The 25,637-nt window shown below is 42.7% G+C and overlaps 2 protein-coding genes across 2 annotated transcripts; one reads left to right on the top strand and one right to left on the bottom strand.

Moving 5' to 3' along the window:
* Positions 1–406: 406 nt before the first annotated feature.
* On the top strand, positions 407–20,977 carry LOC144577917 (uncharacterized). Its single transcript, XM_078339138.1, has 6 exons — positions 407–541; positions 10,802–10,991; positions 11,076–11,251; positions 11,282–11,809; positions 11,899–13,246; positions 20,844–20,977. Exons 1-5 carry the CDS (start codon positions 407–409, stop codon positions 13,030–13,032), a joined length of 2,163 nt encoding a protein of 720 aa, XP_078195264.1. The 3' UTR covers positions 13,033–13,246; positions 20,844–20,977.
* Positions 7,666–12,563, bottom strand: RASSF10 (Ras association domain family member 10). The gene has a single exon (XM_009007697.5). The coding sequence runs from the start codon at positions 12,302–12,304 to the stop codon at positions 10,793–10,795; it is 1,512 nt and encodes a 503-aa protein (XP_009005945.2). The 5' UTR covers positions 12,305–12,563; the 3' UTR covers positions 7,666–10,792.
* Positions 20,978–25,637: the final 4,660 nt, after the last annotated feature.

The raw sequence follows: 25,637 nt of genomic DNA, 5'->3' as shown, positions 1-25,637 counted from the left end.
TCTCCAACATTCCACCCCACTAGTAGGGAGACATAAGATGGAGCCATCATACATCAGTGTTATAAAAACCATAATGGAAGCAAGGAGAAGCTTCAGGTGTCTCAATGGACATTGTGGCACAAATATGCCTAGGATGTTATTATAAGCAAACAGAAAGGGCACCCAAACTTCCAACCTTGAAGAGCAGTTTAAGAATAATTCATAACTCCATACCAGCAGTCCCTATTTTCTTACCATATAAAGACCCCTTCAAATATCAAATAGGTTAGAGCCTAGACACCCCCCACCCCATGTCATGGTAGTCGATGCAGAAAATCCTAAAATCTTCCAACTTCAGTAAGGATTTCAACTCATCACAATGCCATCTACAAAAATTTCACAAATTAGCAGTACATGAATGCGAAGGATGGTTTATAATGCTCGGATTGGCTGGCACGGGTACGGATTTGTAGGCCCCATGGGAAATCTCCACAGCCCCTGGAGGAGCCAGTGGTTTAAACCAACTGATGCTAAAGTCATCTGGGCCCTCTGTGCCCTTCAGGTGCTCTTTCCTCCCAGATCTGGACCAACCCAGAAAACTCACTGACAAGGAAGACCTGGTTGAAAAAAATGAATAACCGGTAACGTCTTTATAACAAAGTAGGCTACTCAGGCCTTAAGAGATTTGTTCAGAATGATACAAATTTGTATTTTAACACACAGTGAGCAGATCTAATACATTCCCTTAGGCAGCTAATTGTGGACTCACTCTACTGTAAACCTGCTTAGCTGTCACACGATGAGCTGCAATGACTGCCTTTCCCAGACAGCATGGGTCATGTCACTGAGGCCTCCTCACAGCATGGCAGCTGGGTTGTTGTGGGGTCCACGGAAGGCTGCTCCACTGAGTTCCAGTGTGCTCTACACCCTCACAACCTTGGGTCCTGCTTTCAGCAGCCACATTCAGCCAGGACACAGGAAACAAGCTTCCACAGTACTTTGCTCATACCTTACTTACGACATCTGATTTAGTCTTTCTCTCTTTTTTTTTTTTTAGCTACTTAAGTTATATGTACTTATTTTAAAAATCAAACAAAACCAGTTTATAAAATAAAAAGAGAAGTTTCCTACATCATGCCCTAGTCTCATTTCCCAAAGATAACCACAGATAATAACATAACAGTGCTTTGTTCTATTCTGTTTATTAAAAAAAAATTAAACCATACTATACACATTGTTCTACAGCTCGACTTTCCTTGTCCTTTTCTTTTACTCTTTTTCACTTTTTATTATAGAAATTGCCAAACCAATAAATAAATCCAGAGAAGAGCATAATGAATCCCATGTACCCATTACCGAGTTTCAACAAATAGCAACAGTTTTCCAATTTTGTTTTATTAGTATTTATTCTTTCCCCACTACCTCCAATATTTTCCTAAAACATCCCAGTAAATCTCAGCTATCATATTATTTCACCATAGTACTTTATTATGTATTTCTAACAGGTGAAATCTTTTCGAAATGTGAAGATTTTACCATTATCGTATCTAAAAATAACAATGTTTTATAATATTCTATTCTTTCTTTTCTTTGTCCTTAAAACATGTGGGGTGTTTCTCTTACCTTAGGTTTGTTTGAATTCATTTCAAAAAAAATTTCATACTGATTGATAAGTCTCTTACGTCTCTTTTTATCTATAATGGTTACAATAGTTACATCTCCCTCCCTTCTTGTAGGCAATTGATTTACTAAAGAAATGAAGATGATCCTTGGATTTCAATCTTGTCAGCTGATACATCCACTATAAATTTTTCTTGACATTAACTCACTTTAGCATCCATCAGCGATCAACTTTTTAGGAGTTGCATAAGGGTACTTTTCTAATTCAATTATTCCTCATATTTGTTAGCTAAAACCCTTTTGTAAAGAACTTTCCTTCATCAACTGTTTGAAGACTTAGAAACACAGTGTGTACAGAAAAGACAGAATAAATTGTTCTCTTTCTTACTGATTTCTAGAAAAACAACTTGGTATTCTAGCAACTTCTAAATTTCGATAATGAGTTAATTTCTTTTTTTGTAGTATCATTGTGAATCTCGAGATTTTTGTATTTTTGACAAGTCCATTAGTTTTATTCTCATTGAAACTCAAATTTTTTGCATCTTTAGCCATCGGGAGCCCTGTAGGTTGGCCCTGGGTTCTTTAGATGTAACCACGAAGTTTTTAACCATTTTCTTGCTTTTTAGTATGTAAGATGTAGTAAGCCCATTTTACTCATGTCCTGCCCTGGATTTGAAATCAGCTATTATTTTAAAGGGCCCTTACCCTACTAATGAAAAAGAATATTTTACTGCCACAGCATAGGTGCTAAGGTGTTCATGACTACTTGGTGGTCATCGATTCCAGAATGTAACAGTGGTCACAGCTAAAAAATATGTGAATTTTATAGCCATAAAAATAAGCAATGAGTTTATACTCTTTCTACTTTCTTGCTTTTTTTATTTAACAACATATCATAGGTGTTCTTCTACATCAGGAATGCAGATCCACATTATTTTAATAGCTATATAACATTAAATAATATGATTATTACAGCTTATATAACTGATATTCTATTGAGGTGATTTCTTTATTATTATTATATTTTAAGTTCTGAGATACATGTGCAGAATGTGCAGGTTTGTTACATAGGTATACATGTGCCATGGTGGTTGGCTGCATCCCTCTACATTAGGTATTTCTCCTAATGCTATCCCTCCACTAACCCCCCAACCCTCAATAGGCCCCCATATGTGATGTTCCCCTCCCTGTGTCCATGTGTTCTCATTGTTCAGCTCCCACTTATGAGTGAGAACACATGATGTTTAGTTTTCTGTTCTTGTGTCAGTTTGCTGAGAATGATGGTTTCCAGCTTCATCCATGCCCCTGCAAAGGACAGGAACTCATTCTTTTTTATGGCTGCATAGTATTCCATGGTGTATATGTGCTACATTTTCTTTATCTAGTCTATGACTGATGGGCATTTGGGTTGGTTCCAAGTCTTTGCTATTGTGAACAGTGCTGCAATAAACATACCTGTGCATGTGTCTTTATACTAGAATGATTTATAATCCTTTGGGTATATACCCAGTAATGGGATTGCTGGGTCAAATGGTATTTCTGGTTTTATATCCTTGAGAAATCATTATAAACATTGCTGTAATAAAGATTATAAACTTACATCTTTGACTGCTTGTGCAAATATTCTGTAGATTTCTAAAAGAACTGTTACCTATGAAGTATAAATCTAGTACATTGAATCCATTTAAAATCCTAATATCAATATCCTAGAGAGCATTTTTAATTATGGAATTCTATCTGTTTTACTCATCTCTGCTTTTGCAGGCCCAGACCTTTGGCCTGGTGCTTAGCAGTCAGTGATATTTGTGTATTGACTTGGATTGAAAAAGCCAAGGCCCACAAAAGCACATTAAAAAAAGAAGAGTTTAGTTTGACCATTCTGCAAAAACTCCAAAGAAGCTTTAGGAAAGTTCTATGCTTCTGGTCCAAGGAGGATGAGAAATACATGAAACAGGTCTAAAGCCAACTCACAGACTATAGCCAAGTTCAGCTGAAATTAACCTGGATTAACTAAGCCCCAAGTCACACAGATGCATGCATGAGAATAAATTATTATTATTTTAAGACACACTGAATTTTGGGGTGATTTGTTATACTGCATTTTTATGTTATTCTTGAATAGAATGATACGGCATCCTAAAGATACCGGTTCTGCTTCAGATAATGTATACATTTAATTCAATCCCAGTAAAATAGGCAGAGAAAGGTTATTAGTTAAGTAAGATTTTCTAGAACTAAAATTGTAGATGATACCAAAATGAAAAGAGAGAGAGAGAGAGACTAGAGAAGTAAGAGTAGTGTGTTAAGGGTCTTGTCTTGCCTGGAGGCAAACACAGATTCGATAAGTTTATGGATTGGTCAGGAAAAATAAGCATATGTATGGCTCTTTGTAAGTTTGAAGAAACAGAAGAGCAAAATTAAATGTACAACTTTCAAGTCAGCCAAAGAAAATTCTGTGCATCCTATAAAAGAGGGAACAAAAAAGAAAACAATCTTGACAAGTGACATCAGTATGGCAGAGTGAGGACCTCCAAAAAGCCACTTGGCAATAAAAGCCACAAGAATACAGGCCGAAAATGGTCAAAAGCAACTTTTCCCAGTTTTACAAATTAACAAAAGGCTTGCAAGGATCCAAAGAGTATTTAATAAGGAAAAATGACAGAATCTTAGTAAGAACAACATGCTTTCTAGTGTTTTAACTTGCCCTCTTCCCATCCCCACCCCAGCTCCACAGTAGCCTTGAAAATCAACAACCCCACAATCACGGTGAAAATCAGCAACCCCATAATCACCGTGAAAACCACAGTCTCACAACCTCAGTGAAAACCAGCAGCCCAGAAACCACTGGAAGGGAGAGAATGGGTTAGGAGCTGGCTCAAATACCTTCTGAGATTTGCCAATATTTGACCTGTCTGGCAGTACCCTGGCTAGTATTTATTTGACCTCAGATCTCACACAATGCAAACAGCTTTTTCCTTGGGGACATTTGTCAAAAACAACTACAGACAATTTTCTCACATTACAACTGTTTCAAGCAGTGATTGCAGTTGGGAAAACTGAGAAGCGAAGAAACATCCCAACTCATACACATACGCACATAGTCCCTCAGTAAAGGCTGAGAGGCTTATTGGTTCCAGCCATTTCAGAAAATCTCTGTCTAATCGCTAATTACCACTAGGCTATTTGAGCAGAGATTTCAGCACCCAGTGGCTCACACATATAATCCCAGCACTTTGGGATGCCTTGAATATATATGGTGGTTTGAAAGGGTGTAAATTAATATGTTGGAATAGGTGCCTATCACAAGATCAAGGAGGGAAATGGGAGTGGGAATGGGGAGGAAGGAGAACATGAAGTAAAATGAGGATAGAAAAGGGCATATGCATAAAAGGAGGATGATAGTGTGACCTGAATGAAGAAATAGGATCAATTCAATTCTGTGGTCTTAAGTAGGGGAGGGTGGACCTAAGGGAGGGATCTTGAGCTGGAAAACCTACGACCTTATCAATCCTGCTAAGAAATGTGGATTTTATCTTGAAAGCTATGGGAAATCCTAGAAGTGTCTGTAACAGGAAAGATTTGCATGGAAATGGTTGGGAAGGGGAGAGGCTAGGGGTAGCAGGCCTTCACAGCAATCCATGCGAGACCTCCATGAGCACGATGGGGTCAACGTAGACAAAGATGCACTGAGTCATGTGTGCATCTTTCCCTAATGCCACACATGAAGATCCTTGGAAAGCCTAGCACTCCTTCTTTCAACTCCTCCCTCATTCTCACATACCCAGAGGCTCAAACAGAAACAAGGCCTGTTAAAAGTGCTGCGGACAGCTCCCACCAGCACAGCCATGGTTGGTACCACCTTCCAGATGTGAGTGTGACTAGCACATCGCTATCTGCCCTGATGGCTGAGGATTCCATGTTACTTACTGACTATGTACCTCTGCTCTGCAGAGCAACCACAGCCCATGGGGCATTCAGTCAAAATCTCCATACTAATGGTGGCGCGTGCCTGTAATCCCAGCTACTCAGTAGGCTGAGGCAGAATTGTCTGAACCCAGGAGGCAGAGGTTGCGGTGAGCCGAGATCACGCCATTGCACTCCAGCCTGGGTAACAAGAGTGAAAACTCCATCTCAAAAACAAAAAACAAACAAACAAAAAAAAAACCTCCTTACGAACACAGGAAATATTAATTTTTTAAGAATTTTTTTTCATTCTCCCAGATGCTGCCCAAGTATTTACATAGGAATTTCCCCTCCTCTGTCTTTTGCTAAATCTTCACCTAGTAGATTTAGCAAAAGTGTTATATTATGGAAAGCATTCCACCTCCCTGGTAGAAAAACCTGGCCAAGACTTTAATCATCTCTGAAGCCTTTCCAGTGGCAAAACTCTGGAGCCATGGGGACTCTTTTTTCTGGATGTGCTGAACACGTACTGTGCATAGTGTATGTGCTGTGTGTAGCGACAAGGGCACAGATTTTTTGGTCAGGCGTGGGTTGGAACCCTGCATCTCTTACTTATCAACTGAATGGCTTTAGTTTCTTAATCTATAAAAACTGGAGATTAAAACATTCTACCTCACAATATTAATGCGGGGAAAATACATGCGAAAATACTCAACACTAGGATCTGGCATTTCAAAAAAACTCAGCAAAAGTTGGTTCCTCCTCATCCTCCTTCCTTTCTGCTTAGGAGAACAAATTTCACAAGCAGTTTCACAACAGAAATTTCACAGATTGTCATAATCAAATCTCTTCAAGATATTAAGAACAACCTCAAGTGTGTATCATATGTAGAAAGAAATTCCTAGAAAAATTTAAACTGTTAATTACTGGCTATTTATAAAAACTTAGTTTATGTATTTATTTTAATTTTTGATAGAGGTCGGTATGGAGAGGCACAAAATCAAATATGTGTTATTGCATACTTTTGAAGAATAGCCTTTTCCACTAGTCTCAAGATGAAAAAGATAATGAATATTTTCTTTTTATAACTAATTTGATTTGTTATCTCCTTAGTCCTACTTATGTAGAGTGTCTGCCCCTTCCGTTCTCAGATCATTGGCCAATTCTGATATGAGACAAAATTGCTATTAATATTACCTTAAGCAGGTACTCAGGGAAGGAAAAAAATGGGAAGGAGAGAAAACACAATACCCCCTTAACAATTCTGATCCATGGGCCCACCCTTGCTGTTGTAAGATTTTTTTTTTTTTTTTTTTTTTTTTTTTGAGATGGAGTTTCGCTCTTGTTGCCCAGGCTGAAGTGCAATGGCTCAATCTCGGCTCATTGCAACCTCTGCCTCCCAGGTTCAAGCAATTTTCCTGCCTCAGCCTCCCAAATAGCTGGGATTACAGGTATGTGCCACCATGCCCAGCTAATTTTTTTGTACTTTTAGTAGAGACAGGGTTTCTCCATGTTGGTCAGGCTGGTCTCAAACTCCCAACCTCGGATGATCCACCTGCCTCAGCCTCCCAAAGTGCTGGGATTACAGGGGTGAGCCACCGCACCTGGTGGTAAGAATCAGTGATTGTCAGCTCTGGCTCCCTAAGGCCATAAAAAATTAATTAGTAAATTTTGATTAAAATATTTTCCTAATAAAATATAATATCTAATGAAAACTAAGCTGTGGTGAAACAGGCACACTCATGCATAGCTGATCCTAATTGGAACAAAGCAATTTGGCAGTAAGTATCAAGCCTCTAAATGTTTGTACTCTTTGATCTGGGGATTCTTTTTCTGGAAAGCTATCTTATTGTGGGGAGCGTGGGAGTTTAATTAGGGAAACAGATATATGCACAGAGAAACTTATTACGGTGTTATTTTACAACAGTCAAAAAAGTATGAAGAACAAACTGATCACATTAGCAGTTCTGTAAGCTATGGTCTATCCACCAGATGGGCAGATCTGTTTCCAGGGAGGCTGTCAAAACCTGCGTACAAACACGTATATACAATCTTATCAAAACTGCATATTTTTAAATACAGAAGGAAATATGAAATCTGCACAATTCAAAAGGTCTGGAAGTAATATACCAATCTTGGTAGTGACAGGTTTTCGTACAGAGATTTAGAGTGACTTTTCTTGCTTTTTTATTTATGTTATTTTCAGGTTCATTGTAAGAACTATAGTGTATACAACTTTTTTAATCAGCAAAAAATAAACACACTTTTTTGTTTTGAGATTGTTTCATTTTCACTTTATAAGAAAGTAAACAAACGTAGAGATGCCATAAGGCATCTTTTGGTTTGGGAGATGGCTGAGACTGGGATAACTCACATCAAAGCTACAGTAAATTATCTTAATTCCAAAAAAAGGATGGGGCTGCCTGGTAAGGCACCTACATTTCATACCCTTCTTAAGTTTGCTGGTTTCTGCCCAGGATTTCCATTAGGCCTGGAGAATAGGTGCTGAGTTAATTTTCCCTGAGGCCCTCAAATCCTGGCATTGGTACTTTCACTGCTATGCATTTGCTCTTATTCTTAGTAGCAGGGTGACCATGAATGTGAATGACAATTGAAAGTATTCAGCATTTATTAAGCACTTACTATGCACAGGCACTGTTTTTGTGCTTTTTATACCTGTGTTTCACCTTTCTCAGGCTTGCAAAAGCTCTTACTAAAAAGAACTATTGTCTCCTTCCTCCTCGCTCCCCCACACCTGGCCTGTTCTTCTACTCACTGCTTTCTTCTATTCACAGAGAGTGCCTTTTAGGAATATAATTGATTTGATTAACAGAAAGAAAATGGGCCAACTAGGCTGCCATTTGTTATCAACAAAGCCTCCCAGCTGCCTGAACAGTTGACTAAAGAAGCATCTTCAAATGATCAGGACAGGGAAGGTTCTAGAAATAGGGCACCAGAAAAATCCCACAGGCCCTGTGATGTGGCTTATTTGCTTTACAGGCGTCAAGCATATTTGCTGACGTCAGCATTCCATCAAAGTTTAAAATAATAATAGTGAAAAGGAAAGCAGCCCCTTTCTGCCAGGCAGTCCTGTTCTGCCAACTTCTGCGTTCTTTTTGAGTTAATAAACATCCAAGAATCACCTCCCTTACCACCCTAAGGGGGAAAAAAAGCACAATAATTTTAAAACCACTAGGTCAGCCCATTGTCAGCATAAACCGTTCAGACAAGTAGCATTTTGTCACACTCTAATGAGGATTTTACCTCTGCCTCAGAATGAAAGCTATCATTAGGCTTGGTGTTGATGGGATCAAACGATTGTCTGGGGATGGTGGGTTTCTTTCGGTTTCTTCCTCATTTTAATTACCTTCAAGACCAAATACATAGAAGTTTTCTGCATCAGATGAAACTAAAACACCATACTTATGCCAGCTAATGTCTTTTGAAAACATCAATTAAGAAAATGGCCTTTTGAGTCCCATTTTTATCTGAAAATCTGCAAACAGGCACACGTGTTGTAATAAATACCAGGGCAGTGGTGGTGGCAGTGCAGGGGAGGGGTTGGGGGATGTTGTCTCTAAAAAGGAGACAGCACAAACAGTGGTTTGAGGAGGTCAGAAGGGCAGGCGCCCATTGGCAACAAGCAGATAGAGAATCTCTCAAGAGAAGAAACTTCTGTATAAAGCAAGATCTCTTCAGTTATCTTCACATGTGGTGTTGAAACTGGAGCCAGCCCCTCAACAGTAGGTTGATAAGAGGCTTCTGCACCATGCTGGTACCACACACATGCCCCATTGTTAATACCTTCTCAGGACAGATTAGATCCCACATTCCTCAGAAGTACTGAGCTGCAGAGGGAAATCGGCCAGCAGGCTCCTTCCTCGGGACCAACAACTAGCTACAACTGTTAAGTTTTCATTGAAACAACTGGAACAATTACACGAAGTCCCCACCAGCTTTGTCGCCAGCTGCTGAGATGGTGTTGCACTTGCATCTCCTGGCATGTGCACAGGCGTGAGCCAGACAAGAGTAATTCAAGTTCTTAGCTCACTTTTATATCTTTTTTCCATGTATGTGCTATCATTAATCAAATTGTTCACCCAAGGTATACTATGAGATTGTTTCATTTTTTTCTTTTTGGGCCTTATCTAGGAAACTGATATTTACACTATCTCAATTTGAGTTTGAACAAGTAACTAATTAATCTCTGACAAAAGACACTGAAGTTAGACTTGAGTGTGGGTAAAATCTGTTGAGGTCATGGTTGGTTTTAATCACACAGCTCAATTTAAAAGCTGAACACTAACACATCTTTGCTTTCAAAGAGTACTTGTTAAACAGCAAGTTTCGTTGTGTGTAACTTGAATTCTGCAACTTCCTTTTATTTTTTTCTGAAATAACAGTGATTGAGTCAATGAAGTGGCAATCTGAATTAAAGGACAACACACCTGCCTTTGCAGGGACAGATCCCAAGGGGCCCAGATTAAACTTTAACCAGGATCATGTTTGCCAGAATTTTATATCTCAGAATGATTATGTTTGATTTTTGTAATAATAAAAAGTTGTTTTGGGAAAAGAATTCCCTTTTAACACATGCTGTGTTTACTAGGAGGAAATACAAGGTTAGACTTCCATACAGTTTAGGCTTTGAAAGAAAATAAAAGACAAATGACGTAGCAGATGGGTAATTCCCAAATCTGCAGAAATGTAAACAGCCAGGATTTTGGTGCCTATGGGTTTTATCAAAGATGTAAGAAAGGCTGAGACCAACACCACTACATCCTCTTTGGCTAGTTTTAACACGTTTACAGTCACAATTAACATTCAAGGAATTTCCTTTTCATCCAAGTGTTTCTTTAAAAAGCACTTCATACCACAAACTAAAGTTCTAGCTGCCATCAGTCCTTCCCATACAGAAGAGTAGTGAAATCTCCATAATACTTCCTTACTTTGAAAATGGGCTGGGACCACGTCAGTTTCCTTGGGGTGTTTGTTTTCCAATATAGGGGTTTCTCACTTCCTCCCTGCTTCCCTCTTTTTAAAGAGCTTGTTTTGGGGACCCTGCTTCTTCGTCCCTCACCCTCCTCGGCACTCACCCCTGAGCCAGAGGAGCGCGAGGCTGGGCAGGAGTCCTAAGCCCTCCTCCCTAGGCCGAGCCAGGTAGGAGTGCTGCTGCCCAGCCGGAGCTCCAGGCTCACAGCAGCCTGGTTTCAAGTCCCTAAGGCCGCCGGCCCACTGCATTCTGCAAGAAAAACAGAAACGTTCATCCCTATTTCCCTCCCTGATACCCCTACACAAGGGATTCGCACATGGGCACAGAGTCCGAGTCTTGGCTATGCATAGAGCTCAGACCCGTATCCGAATCCTCGTCGTTGCCAGGACCGCTTTTGGCCAGCCCACGGGCCTGGTCCACCCACATGTCGGCGCAGGCCTGAGGCCCAGATTCCCGCGAGGGACCGCTGGAGCCAAGAGCCCCATCTGGTGCCACCGTCAGCTCCAAAGTGTGCAAAGTTTGCAGAAGACCCTGTAGCTCGCGCTCCTTGCTGTCCCATTGCTGCTGGCTGTAATCCAAGTCCGACTTGACGGCCTCCAGGTCGGTGTTGAGCCGGAGCCCGATGTAAAGGCTGGTGCTGAGCTGCGTCCTGACCCGTTCCTGCTCCAGCAGCAGCTCGCCATCCGGGCCGCCGTCGGGCTCCGGGGGCTCCACCCGCACCACCATCTCCTCCTGGCGCCGCCGCATCCACCTCTGGTTGAGTTCCTCCTGAATCTCGGTTGAAAGGCGCTCCAGCAGCTCCTCCTGCTGAACCCGTTGCTCCTGAAGCCGCAGCAAGTCGTCGCAGCGCCGGGCCAGCTCCTCCAGCGCCACCACCTGCGCCTCGCCGTCTATTGGGGGCGCCGCCGCCGCCACCGCCACCTCTTCTGGCTCCTCTCCCGGGCTGGACCCGTCGAGCTCGATCCCTGCCCCCACCAAGTAAGTGTCCTGCACGTAATTGACTCCGTGGCGCCGCATGCGGTCCAGGTGCACCTTGGCCTCGTAGCGGTCGATCTCGCAGTCCAGCTCGTGGAGCCGCTGCACCTGCTGGCGGATGGTGTGGTCCTGGGAGAGCACCAGATGCACCAGCGTCTCCATGCGCTCCACCGACGCGCCCTCGTGGGCCCGCGGCGACGAAGAGCAGGACGAGGCAGTGGACGACGAAGTGGACGAACAGGACGACGGTGGCTGCTGCTGGCGCCGCCGGTTGAGCTTGGCCAGCTTGCGGAAAGCCTTGCGCACCACTCGCCGCTGTTTTTCCTGGGTCATGGCCAGGCTGGGCCGCGCCGGGGACCCGCGGGCGGGACAGGGGCGCTCTCGGCTGAGCACTACACGCGCCTCGGCACTGCGGGGACCGGCATTAGGCAGCGACGCCTCGCTGCGCACTAGCACGAAGCGCACATTCTCCTGCTCTTCGCCCCAGGCGGCCCAGAGGCGCAAGATGCGCGTCTTGTTGGGGAGGATGCGTTCAAAGCCGCGCCACTTCTCCACGATGCAGTAACACTGCGGGGGCCCGCACAGCATGCCCTGCGGCAGCGCCTCGTCGTCGTCCTCGTCGTCCTCGTCCCGGGGTTCAGGCAGTTCCCCCGGGCCAGGCGGGTCTCCAGCCGACCCCCGCCGCCGGCTTTGCCGCAGTCTCCGTCGCCGCCGGCAGCCGTCCTCCAAAAGCACTCGCACAACGTCCGAGCAAGTGGTGCGGCGGGAGAGGCCGGACACCAGCTTCTCTTCCTGGCAGATCCACACCGATATCTTCTTCTCCGAAGGATCCATGGCGTGACCAGGGAGCAGGTGGCAGGTCCGGTCGGGCCCTGCTGGGGCGGCAAGGACAGCAAGAGCAGCCCAGTAGTTCTGGGATGGGAGAGGACCCCGTGCCCCCCTACGGCGCTGCGCTAGCCCTGTTCCCCCGCTGCCACCGAAGGCAGGCTGGAAAGAGACTGCGGCTGTGGCGGTGGTTGCAGCTAGGCTCGGCCCGGACGACGGGCGCTGCAGGGTCTACGTTCCCGGGACCGGCTCCCGCCGCTCTGGCTCTGCCCAAGGTGCCCGGGACCTCCGAGTTTTGCTCCTCCCCACATGGCTCCACCCCTTCCCACCCCCAGTGCCCAGAGCTGTGGCTGGGAGTGCAGGAGGCTCAGGGCCCAGGCCCGCCCCTCCCAGCCTCGCCGCGCCGGTGCGCCGGGTCAGCCCCTCGCTCGTGCTGCAGGCATCCTGAGTCTTGGCCCTTTTCGCCAAGTCGCTGCTCTGCCGCGCGCCTACGCAAGGGAAGACTCAAGGGCCCCTCCACTAAAGGGAGTGGAGCCCGCGCCTCGACAAGGATCAGCTGTGCGTCTCCCTTGGCCTCCTGGCTCCTCTCCTTGTGTCTTTACCTAGCTGGACGTATCTTGACTTTCCCATTTTTCCTGGCGCCTCCAGAGGCAGTTCCTGTTCCCTCAAGGCAGCGGCGTCCGGGGAGTACACTTTGCACAGAAGGGAAACCGAGGCACTCAGCGGTCTCTAATTGAGACGCCCTAATCTCTTTGCACGACCAGCTAGCAGCTATAAGTGCTGTCTCTAACGCGGAAGGCCTCCCGGTCTTCCTCGACAGGAAGCAATATTTGCATATCTAAGGAGAACCAGATTTGGCGATGTGCTCCTGGAAGGAATGTAGGCATGGAATGGTCTGGGTTGGAAGGGAACAGAAGTTCAGAGGCGGCTGCCGGTTTCCTGTAGTGTCAGGTAAGTGGGTCTCCACGTCACCTTCACCCACTGCCTTCTGGGGAGAGGGGCTCCTCATTCTGTGGGAGTGCAGAGCCCAGACCTAAGTCACAAGCTATTTTTATGCTTTCCACCTCCATAAGGGGAAACCGTGAAAGCTTCTGGCATTTTCTAATATTCAGACGTGATCCAGGAGAGATAACAGCCAAACTTTACAGCACAAGAAACCCAAGGCCACAATGCAAATGAACTTGTTTCATCCCTAGCTGCTGACGAGGATGGTCCGTTGTGTGCAAGGCTTGCCCTAAGCTTGTCCTTGTGAACACAGCTCTAATACTAAACTCACTCCCTTTCTTCAAGACCTTAGGTGGCTCCCTATTGCCTCTTGGCTAAAGCACTTTTGATCATTCAATGATTCACTCAGCAAATATTTACTGAGTACCTACTGTGCTCCACGTCCTATGTTAGGGATTTGACAATGAACAAATCACCAGTTCTGGCTTGCAAAGACTTCACAACCTAGTGAAAGAGCACAGCTAGGTAAACATTCCCAAGACAATGCCCTGTATTCTCTGATAAGGTAGAGCTTGAGGTTCTAGGGGAACCTGGAGTGGCATCCAACCCATCTGGGAGGGGCAAGAAAGACTTTCCCCCAGAGGAGATGTCTTAGACAAGACCATTAGAGTCTGCCAAAAGGAAAGTAGATGGAGGGGAGGAACAGGCAGTATTCCAGAAGGAACTGTAGCTCAAAGTCAGGAATCAAGAGCATGTTAGTTATTGGGGCTGTCAGGCATTTGAGAGGAACGTCTAAAATTAAGTTTGGATTATTGAACAGGAACGCGATCAGGAAGGGCCTTTAATTTCATGCCGATGGATTTGGATTTATCTTAAAGACAATGAGAACCCATAGAGTGCAAACCTGGAGCCAGAACAGCCAAGTGAAAAATCTCAGCACTACTTACTTACTAGCTCTATAATCTTAGGAAAAGTATTAATCTCTCTGAGCTTCAGTTTCCTTATCTGTGAAATGGTGATAAAGAATGAAATCGAATGGTGAAAAATAAATGGTGATAATAAAAATACCTCCCTAATAGAACTTGTGTAAGGATTGAATGCCTAGGTCTGGTCCGACCACAGTAGTTTTATTGGAGGGTTGGAAAGCTGGGAAGTATATTCGTTTTCTATTGCTGTGTAACAAATTATTACAAACTTAAAGCAACACCCATCTATTACTTCACTGTTCTATAGATCACAAGTCCAACTTGGCATGGCTGCTGCATACTTTGCTCAGGTTGTCCCCGGCAAAAGGCAAGGCTGGCTTGTTCGAGTTTTCATCTGAAGGCTCTGGGGGAATATCCACTTCCAAATCCACTCAGGTTGTTTGCCTGATCCAGTTCCTCTCAGTTGTAGGTCTAAGGTCCCCATTCTCTTGCTGGCTGTCCTCCAAGGTCATTCTCAGCTTCTACAGGACTCTCTCAGATCCTTTCCATGGAATATCCCCACTCCCAGCAACTTTAAAGTCAGCAACCACAGGTTAAATCCATCCAGTCCTCCTTTGCTTCTAATCAATCTTCCGTCCCCTTCTGCCCCTAGCTAGAGAAAACTCTGCTTTTAAAGTGCTTGATTAGCCAAACACAGCTGGATAATTTCTTTATCTAAAGATCGACTGATTGGTAACCTTAACTATATCTGAAAAACCCCATTTGCTGTGTACTGTAAAATAATAACCAAAATATCCTCCAAGGAGATGGAGATTATGGGGGGCTGTCTTAGAATTCTGCCTGACATGGGACATAACATGAACAGATTTTTATTTTTAAAGATCCCTCTGTTTGCATTGAGGATAATGGGTGGGAGTGGAGGATGAGAGGCAAGAAATCCTTTTAGAAGATTGTCACATTCATTCAAGGAAGAGATGATGACCTATACTGAGAATAGTGGCAGTGGGAAGACTGGGCACAGTTCAGAGCTATCAAGGAGGCGGGAGAGGCAGGACTTGGTGACAGATTGAAGAGGGATTTCCTTTTCCCTAGAATGGTGTCAAAGACCTCTTGCAGTCTGGACCAGCCCACTTCAACTTCTCACTCACGTGTGGGCTTTCCCTTCTTCCTTTCCTCTCACACATGATTGCTAGAGCTTTGTAATCAGCTGCCATTCCTGCTGGATTCTAAACTCTGCAAGGGTAGGGATCATATCTGTTTTGCTCACTTTTGAATCCTCTACATTTAGTGTAATCCCTGACACATTCTAGGTTTACTTAGTATCTGTTGAAGAAATTAATGAATCAGTGAAGGAATCCTACATTTTAGCAGGCCAATACCATATCCATCCAGAACAACTCCCACATCGTGATGTATCCACACTTTTGTACATGCTTTTCCCACTAATTAAGATTCCTCTTAAACAACTGGAGAACTCCTATTTAGTCTTCAGAAGCTCAGGTAAAGGTCACTTGCTCTGGGAGTCCTTTCTTTCCTCCTACAGAAAGAACTGGTTCCCCGCTCTTCTGTGTCTATAATGCAGAGATTACATTGTGCTGTGATGCACTTTTATGCCTGTTTACTCCCACAAGAATAGAGCTTTTCAAAAGAAAAGATTGTCTCTGTCTTATTTACAGTTTAGCCCTCAGTGCCTAGAGTGCCTGGCACAGGGCAGGTTTTCCATCTTCCCCTGTGTTTTAAGGAACACCAAGATGAATAATGTCTAAGATATTGTGCTACCCTCAAAATAACTTCTTTCAAGAAGCAGACAAATACATGGAATCCCTGTTGTAGTAATGATATATATGAAATTCCTGCTGGACTAATTAAAGGACAGAATGATTGTATGGGTGCGAGGAAGGAAGCAGGAGGCAGGCTTCAATAAATGGGGAGGAGGATTTGAGGGCACCTTTGGTGGGAGAAAGTACATGAGTTAAAATGTTAAAATGAGTATGTATGTAGTCAGTTACCGGTGTTTCAGAGTGTGGGTTTTGTAGTCACCCTGCCTCATTTCAAATACCAGATATAAGCTTTCCAATCCTCAATCTTCTCACCAAGAAAAAAAGTATTATAATGGAACCTTCCTTATAGGGTTGTGATTACATGAAATGAAATAATGCCCAATATATAAAAGATCTAGCACAGTGTCTGGCACATAGAACATGCTCAATAAAACACAGCTAGCATTGTCAAGAAATTGTATTAAGTACCTACTGCATGCTATGTTCTGGGCTGTGTGTTGAGGATGCATGAGTGAACTGGACAGACATGTCCCTGACCTTAGAGATGTCACAGCCAGGATTAGTGTGGTTTAGCAATGGATTTCTTAAGTCAGGCTAGGATGTAGTAACAAACTGGGCTACACGTGTATAATGGCTCAAACATAACAAAGGTTTATTTTTCACTCAGATAGTAGTCAAAAGAAGATGTGTTGGAAGGTGGCCTTATTTCAGGCAAAGATACAGAAACCCCAGTCTCTTCCATCTTGTGACTCCAAAATTCTCTAGAGTTCATTGTCATGTTCATAGAGGCAGAGGAAGAGGAGAGAGTATGGAGGGGGACACCCTCTTCTTCAAGGCCTCTGCTGGAAATTGAGCTCATATCCCATTGGCTAGAAGACAGTCACAGCCACTGGTAATGGCAAGGAGGCTAAGAACTGCAATGAGTGTCTCAAAGAGGAAGTGGGTTTTCATGAACAGCTAGCTGCCTGCCATACAAATATCTATTTGAAAAGCGAGACAAGCAGAGGTGGATGGATCACCTGAAGTCAGGAGCTCACGAAAAGCAAGACAAGAGGCATAGAAAGAAGTTCTAAAAGTGTAGGAATTGCAAACTGGTGGCCCACCAGCCAAATCTTGCTGACTTAGACAGAATATACTCTTCTGTTTAGCCACAAAACCAACATATTTCTCATATGACCCAATTCACATACATGCATGACTCACCTGGGCCGTGTAGTCATTGAGCTGTGACTCTTGCTATCATGCATCCTTCTGGGGTTATCTCATTCACTCCCAGGGATTTGATACAATTCATATACCATGGCTCCCACATCTATGTGTCCCTTCCAGAATTTTCCAAATATGCATATCCAGGCTTGCTGGGTAGCTCCACTTGGGCTTCCTCCAAACATCCAAACGTTTGACAAATAGATAAAGCTGAACCCATCATTTCTCCCCGAGCCTGTTCTGCCTTTTATAATGCCTATTTCAGAAAATGGTCCCGTCATTCACCACGCAAGACCTGAAACTTGAACATCACCATCTACCTTCTTTCCCCACAGGATGTTGAAGTGTTGCGAGGGCTGGGGGTTTTGCATGTTCTTTTTCCTATTTAATCTCCAGTACATGAGACATCAACTCTGACACAGTAGACAATAAGTATTTGTAGAGTAAATGAATGAGTGAATGCATACATTGCCTTAGCTTAGGCCCTCATTTTTTTAACCTGGATCTTGTATTTTCCTTCAAACTGGTTTCCTTGCCTCAAATCCTGCCTGTCTCCCATACTCTCTACTATATATGTTTAATGACTCCATTATCTTCAGAATCCAGTTCCAGTTCTCAGCAGGACCTATATGTCCCTATAGGATCTGAGGTCTGCTTGACTCTCAGCCTGTACACTCTAGCCACATCCTCAGTTACACAGTTCCCTCTGATCCATGACTAATTCCTGCCCACCTTCCAAGTTTCAGCTTAACTTCACCTAAAAGTCCTCCTTGGCAGCAACATCCTCTCCAGGAAAGAATCCAAACAAAACTGCTTTAGAAAGATTAGTCTACATCAGTAGATGGAATCAATTGAAGCAATAATACACTTGTGTTAGGAGAACAAAGGATGGGGGAGGGTGAAGGATGTACTTAAAAATTCAGATGGTGGTTGCTTAATCACTTTAATATAAACAGAGGAGATGCTGTTTAGCACATCGTAGATCTTTTGCAGTCTGAATCCTCAGGGCTGCTCTGTCCAATACAGTAGCCACTAGACATATGGGGCTGTTGAACACTTGACATGTGGCTCTCTGAACTTACATAGGCCATGAGCAGAAATACACACCAAATGTCAAAGACGTCATATTAAAAAGGGAATGTACGATGTGTTATTAATAATACATAATCTTAATTACATGTTGAAGTGATGCTATTTTGGATATATTGGGTTAAATCAGTAAAATTGTTTTACCTATTTCTTTTTACTTATTTTTAATGTGGCTAGTGGAAGTCTTAAAATACTTAAGCAGCTTGAGTTGTTTCCATTAGACAGTGCTGCCTGTGGGAAGGCCCAGTAATGTAAAGCAGATCATTAGAACCTTCTCAAGTGTGGACTTACCCTAAATATCCTAAGATAGTAAATCCATCTGAGTTTTGGCCATCTCCAAAGAAAGTCATTCCATACCTTTTCTGGATTTGTGGTTTAAATGTTGATGTTTGATGATGGCCCGCAAAAGCTTCTTGCTACAGCCTAAGCCATTCCCCTTAGGCTGCCTGAGAAGCATATTCCTAAGGACCACCTTGCAGCTGAATCCAACTGAAAGTCAAAATATAAGTGGTTGCTTCCCAGACAGAACGTCAGTATCCTTGCTCATGCAGCAGCCCTAAGCCTGATAGAGGGTACATAGATTCAAGCTGTGCTCTGGGCCAGAAAAATACATGGGCTTCATGATAGGTAAAAATATGCTTATCATGTACCCCAAAACCTATAATCCAATAAAAAATTAAAAAAAAAATATGCTTATGACCTGGGGATAGAGGAGGCATTCATAGACAGAACGTAATTAAAATTCACAAAAGAAAACTCAATAGTATATGACCATATCAAAAATAGAAACTTCTATTTGAAAACAGACACACACACACACACACACACACACACACACACACACACACACACGGGGTGGGGGGGAGAGAGAGAAAGAGAAAGAAAGAAAGAAATGCACTATAATGTTAAAAAGTCAAGTAACCCAGGAGAAAATAGATCCTAAAAGATTAGGATTCAGGATGCATAGAGAACTCCAAAAATTTGGTAAGAAAAAAGCTATGCAACACTATGGAAAATGAGTTAAAAATAGATTGAAGTATTTTACAAAAGAAGAAACATAAATAGATAACAAACATAGGAAATAATGTCCAATGTCATCAGTAATCAGCAAAATGTAAATTTAAGTGAAAGATAATCATCTTTTTTGCCAGCAGATTGGCAACATTTTAAAAATTGATAATGTATCAATATTGCCAAGAAAACAGGAAATATCCTCTCAGACACCACTGGTGTAAATAAATGTATCTATTTTGGAGACAATTCTACTAAAAAGTAGAACTGGGCATACCCTGAATACCATGAAGAAATTAGAATTCATGGTATCTACTTTAGACAGACACACATGTGCACAAAGAGGCATGTATGGGGTATTCACTGTATTTGTTTTAGCTAGCAATGGGAACCATCAAAATGTCCACCAATAAGGGAATGGCTGAATAGGCTGGGGATACCCAAAGCTTGGAAACTTCAGCAGCAGTTAAATCAAGTGAACTAGATTGACATGAACAGGTAATAGCAAATCCTCCAGAGTTATTGTTCAGTGCAAAAGGCAAGTTGCAGAGTAATATGTATGATGTGGTTCCATTTCTACATTAAATACACATACGCAGAACACAGGTACATATGCATAAAACCACTCCGTAGGTTTTCCAGGGCTACAGATACCTGTATGTGTGTGCATAGCACAAAGGCTTTAAAAATATTCAGCAAACCTAAAGCAGTGAATTCTCCTAGAAGAATGTGAACATTTACAGAAGGAGAGACAGAAAAATTTAACTCTATCTTGTAATGAGTTTACAAGAGGAATTGATTCACAGTTTACTTCATTATGCAATTACAATGTATAACTTTTTCAGAGTGAAAGGGCTTGGGTTGAGATCCCTAAATCTTAGTTCTTTAGACCAGCAGCCCCCAGCCTTTTTGACACGAGGGACTGGTTTCATGGAAGACAATTTTATCATGAACTGGGGGCGGGGGGTGGTTCTGGAGGCTTCAGGTGTATTACATTTATTGTGTACTTCATTTCTATTGTTACATTGTAACATATAATACAATTATACAACTCACCATGATGTAGACTCAGTGGGAACCCTGAGCATGTTCTCCTGCAGCCAGACAGTTCCACCTGGAAGTGAGGGAGACAGTGACAGATCATCAGACATTAGATTCTCATAAGGAACATGCAACCTAGATCCCTGGCATGTGCAGTTCATGATAGGGTTCACACTCCTATGAGAATCTAATGCCATCACTGATCTGACGGGAGGTAGAGCTCAGCTGCAGTCACTCACCTACTGCTCACCTCCTGCCATACGGACCAGTTCCTAACAGGCCGTGGACCTATACCTGTCTGCAGCCTGGGGATCTGAGACCCCTGCTCTAGACCTTTCATTTACCCTCCTGTTTCTCTTTTCTGTGGACCAAGCCCCTATGATAACCTTTGTGAATCTCTGTTCCCTGTACCCTGGTGGAACTTAAGTAACCCACTACTGTATCCCAAAGGGTTATGAAGAGTAAGTGTCCTAGTGGCTGAGAAGGAGTCTAGTGGGGCATCTGGTTCAAAGTATGTGCTTCACACTAAATCCTCTCTTTCTCTTCCAGATGAGATTTTTAGAAGACAGCAGTTTTCACAGTGGCGGCAGAGCCCTCTGCTAAATCCTCACATTTGATCTCAAAGGTGGCATGTCATTCAACCAATTTTTTTTTAGTCATTTATCTTCTAACACCTATGAGAGGTAAGACATAGCTCCCTTACCCATGAGCAAACTGAGGCCAAGGAAAGGAACTGGCCAGTTTCCCAGCTCACAAAGCTCTGTGGGAGCTGGTGTTTTGTTTGGAACTTCTGCCTGTCCAATCTGTCAGTCACGGTTCATGGCCACCGTGGAACACCCAACACAGGAACTTCCGCCCTTAATTATATTGAGCCATGAAAAAGTGTGACTGAACTTACTGTCTGAATCAGATCCTTGTAATGATTAACCCCAGAAAATGATCTGCAAAATGTATTTACAGAAACATGCACCTGCTCTCAAACATACTGGAGGCAATTTGGGAACTGCTGCTCTTGTCCAAGGGCACTAACCCATCCCTGATGAGACTGAGCTTCAGGCTTGGGCAGAGATGCTGGGCTGTCATACTCAGAGACATGGCTTCTCAAAGTGAGGTCAAGAGGCCACCCATCCAGAATTCCTATGATACTTATTAAAATGCACATTCCTAGGTCTCATCCTAGAACTAGTAAATCAGAATATCTGGGAGTGGTCCAGGAATCTGCATTTAAAGCAGGGAGTCTTGTGCACACTAAAGGTTGGCCCTAAATGTACTAGGAGGGAAGAACCAGAGACAAGAATGCTCTTTGGTCATCTTGGCCCCATAGATGGCAATGATACATTTACCATATGCGTACACAAGAGGATGATGGCAACGTATGACAGGTGAGGAAGAGATGCCCCTGGGAAGAAGGAGAAAGAAAGAGGGCAGAGTAGGGAAGGAGCTACTCATTCATCATCATCTTTAGAATCTTGTGTCTTTGGTGGAAGCATAGGTTACAAGATAATAACATAGAAATGTTTAGGTAAGAGAGTCTAAGATAGCAGGGACTTCAGGTTCCTGAAAGACATTCTGCAAGATATTTAGCATCCTTAGTCTTTTATTTATTTTTTTTATTTTTGAGACTGAGTCCCACTCTGTCACCCAGGCTGGAGTGCAGTGGCAGATCTCAGCTCACTGCAATCTCTGCCTCCTGGGTTCAAGTGATTCTCACTGCCTCAGCCTCCCAAGTAGTTGAGATTGTGGGCACACGCAACCACACCCAACTAATTTTTTTTTTTTAGTAAAGGCAGAGTTTCATCATGCTGGCCAGCCTGGTCTCAAACCCCTGACCTCCCTGCCTTGGCCTCCCAAAATGCTGGGATTATAGGTGTGAGCCATGACTTTGTTCCAGCAAAACCAACCTAGTCCTTGATTCACAAATCATCCTGGGAGTGTACAGCACTTACAGCCTGAAAGAAGTCTCTGGAGCAAAAGGCATCACATATTCAATGGTCTATGACATCACTGTTGAAGACTATGTCAAAAGGGGTTTTGTTTGATTAATTTTCATTATCTGTTGTTACCCAACTAATGAAAGGTGATGCTATTAATGAGTGTGTGAACGAGACAGTGTCTTAGTTACCGCATCCGAAACATTCCCAGCTTTTTCAGGGACAAATAGCCTTGACCCAGAGTGTGTCCTTTCTTCATTGCAGAGAGATACAAACTCTTTCTCTCCAAGTACTCCAACACCAATTATTGTGTGTCACAACTCAGAATACAGTATGAGGCTTGTGCTTGAGTTACTGCTGTTTTATGTGCAAAAAATAAATGCTGGCTTTATTTTTTTCAGCAAAGTTGATAGAGTTGTAAGACATTTAATACCACATTTATTGGTTTGAAAGCACAATTGTTTTAGTAGCTGGTGCAAATTTCAAGGAACACATAACTCCCTTTAAGAAATATTGTTTCTAAGAAATTTCATTTGACTACATTTGGAACCTTTAATGCAAATAACTCTCAAATAATGAAACCATATTCACAAGGAGAGGCTTTTATTTTCTCTACTGAGGAAGAAATGGAGATGTGTTTCCTATTGTCGTTATGTCTATCTGGACAGAAAAGGAAGTCTGTGGGCTAGACAAGCAAAAATAGGTTACATCTGGGTAGCCCAGCAGTCTCCCCCTGACTGCTGAAGAAGCTCCTCTTTGTTTCATTCCTGAAGCACGACATTGTTTTCTTGGACCCGTGCATTGAGTTAAACCTGAGTTAGACTATGGATCCCTTACACTTGATTTTATGATTGTGAGACTTACACAAGTGCAAGCCTAGAACACAATCAAACCCTTATTCGCTTACATCTCTATGAACAGGAGAGAAGCCACTTGATCTTATAAAAAGTTTTGCCTGGTTGCTTTCTCTTTTATACCTATTGTTAAGCTATAAAACCAAACCACCAAATTATCAGTCTGCAAGTATCTGCTACTTCAGGACATATATTTAAGAATTTTACAAAACAAAACTGTGCCATAAAAAATGTTTCATCCTTATGATCTTGCATTTTCACTGCTAAGTATGTATATACACAAAAGAATTGAAAGCAAGACCTCAAAGATATTTGTATATCTGTGTTCATAGCAGATTATCCACAATAGCTAAAGGTGGAAGCAACCCAAGTGTCCATCAATGTATGAAGGGATAAATACAATGTGGAATGTATAAACAATGAATTGTCATTCAGCCTTAAAAAGGAAGGAGAAGGCCGGGTGCGGTGGCTCACCCCTGTAATCCCAGCACTTTGGGAGGCCGAGGCGGGCGGATCACGAGGTCAAGAGATCGAGACCATCCTGGTCAACATGGTGAAACCCCGTCTCTACTAAAGATACAAAAAATTAGCTGGGCGTGGTGGCACGTGCCTGTAATCCCAGCTACTCGGGAGGCTGAGGCAGGAGAATTGCCTGAACCCAGGAGGCGGAGGTTGCGGTGAGCCAAGATCGCGCCATTGCACTCCAGCCTGGGTAACAAGAGCAAAACTCCGTCTAAAAAAAAAAAAAAAAAGAGGAAGGAGATTCTGGGCTGGGCGCAGTGGCTTAAGCCAATAATCCCAGCACTTTGGGAGGCTGAGACAGGTGGATCACCTGAAGTCAGGAGTTTGAGACCAGCCTAACCAACATAGTGAAACCCCATCTCTACTAAAAATACAAAAAAAAATAGCCAGGTGTGGTAGTGGGCACCTCTAATCCCAGCTACTTGGGAGGCTGAGGAAGAAAAATTGCATGAACCTGGAAGGTGGAGGTTGCAGTGAGCCGAGATTGCTCCATTACACTCCAGCCTGGGTAACAAAGTGAGACTCTGTCTCAAAAAAAGAAAAAAGAAGGAGGTTCTGACACATGGATAAACCTTGAGGACATTATGCTAAATGAAATAAACCATTCAGAAAATAGACAAATACTATATGACTCTACTTATATGAGATATCTAGATCAAATTCAAGAGACAGGAAGTAGAATGATGGTAGTCAGGGGCTGGAGGGAAGGAGGAATATTACTGTTGAATGGTATAGAGTGTAAGTTTTGCAAGGTGAAAAGAGACCTAGAGACGACCTGTGGTACTGGTTGCACAATGTAAACATACTTAATACCATTGAAAAAGTCACTTAAAAATAGTTAAGATAGTAAGTTTTATGTTATGTGTACTTTACCATAATTTAAAATAATAATTTTTTAAAGTATTTCAGATTTTATGCCAAAGCTCTTATTAAGGAAACTTACAATATTTTCAAAAAAGTTTAAAATGCTTTCCACCTAACTTTCAAAGTAAATATGATATTTAATTAATTCTCCGGGACTTTCAGGAAACCAAACTTCTGATCACTGTTTATTTGAAAAAAGGCCTTCCTTTTCCCCCTCTCCTTTCATATAATTTCTCCCTAGTGTTGGTCAGCTTCGTTAGCTATTTGTGCTGGTCTGGGGTTTTATTGCTCTGGTCTTTATCAGAAACTTAGGTAAATATTTACAACCTTGACAAATGATGTTGGATACTGATAAGTCTTTGCATTAAGAAGGGTATTTTTAATAGAATTAATGTTCTACTTGTTCACAAAGCTGTACACAGGAAAAATAGCACAAGCCTGCAGAAGTGCCGGGAGACAGTAGACATGAACACATGTTGTCCTAGTAGATATTTGCTTATTAAGCAAAGAGATCCTAATCCCTGTCCCCTAGAGCACTAGGTTTCTAAGCAGGTCATTTAAAAGTGACATAAGACAGGGCTATAAACCCCAATTTCTATATCCACTAGTAAAACATTTGTATGTATTTATATACTGGGACTCTGTTCACCCCCAGAAAAGGGTGAACCCTTGCAAATGGGTTGCTTTTGACTTCAAACTGTACTGCAGGGCTACAGTAACCAGAACAGCATGGCACCAATACAAAACAGACACAGAGACCAGTGGAACAGAACAGAGAACCCAGGAAAAAGACTGCACACCTACAACTATTTGACCTTCAATAAATCTGATGAAAACAAGCAATGGGAAAAGGTTCCCTATTCAACAAATGGTTTTGAGATAACTGGCTAGCCATATGCAAAAGACTGAAACTGGACCTCTTCCTTAACCATATACAAAAATTAACTCAAGGTGGATTAAAGACTTAAATGTAAAATTCCAAACTGTAAAAACCTGGAAGACAATCTAGGCAATACCATTGAGGACACAGACACAGACAAAGATTTCATGACAAATATACCAAAGGCAGTTTCAACAAAAGTAAAAATTCATAAATGGAACCTAATTAAACTAAAGAACTTCTGCACAGCAAAGGAAACTGTCAAGAGAGTAAACAGACAACCTATAGAATA

The sequence above is a fragment of the Callithrix jacchus genome, chromosome 10 (genome assembly GCF_049354715.1).
Source record: "Callithrix jacchus isolate 240 chromosome 10, calJac240_pri, whole genome shotgun sequence".
NCBI lineage: Eukaryota > Metazoa > Chordata > Mammalia > Primates > Cebidae > Callithrix > Callithrix jacchus.
Note: the sequence above shows the minus strand (reverse complement) of the source record. Positions and strands in the feature narration are given on the sequence as shown.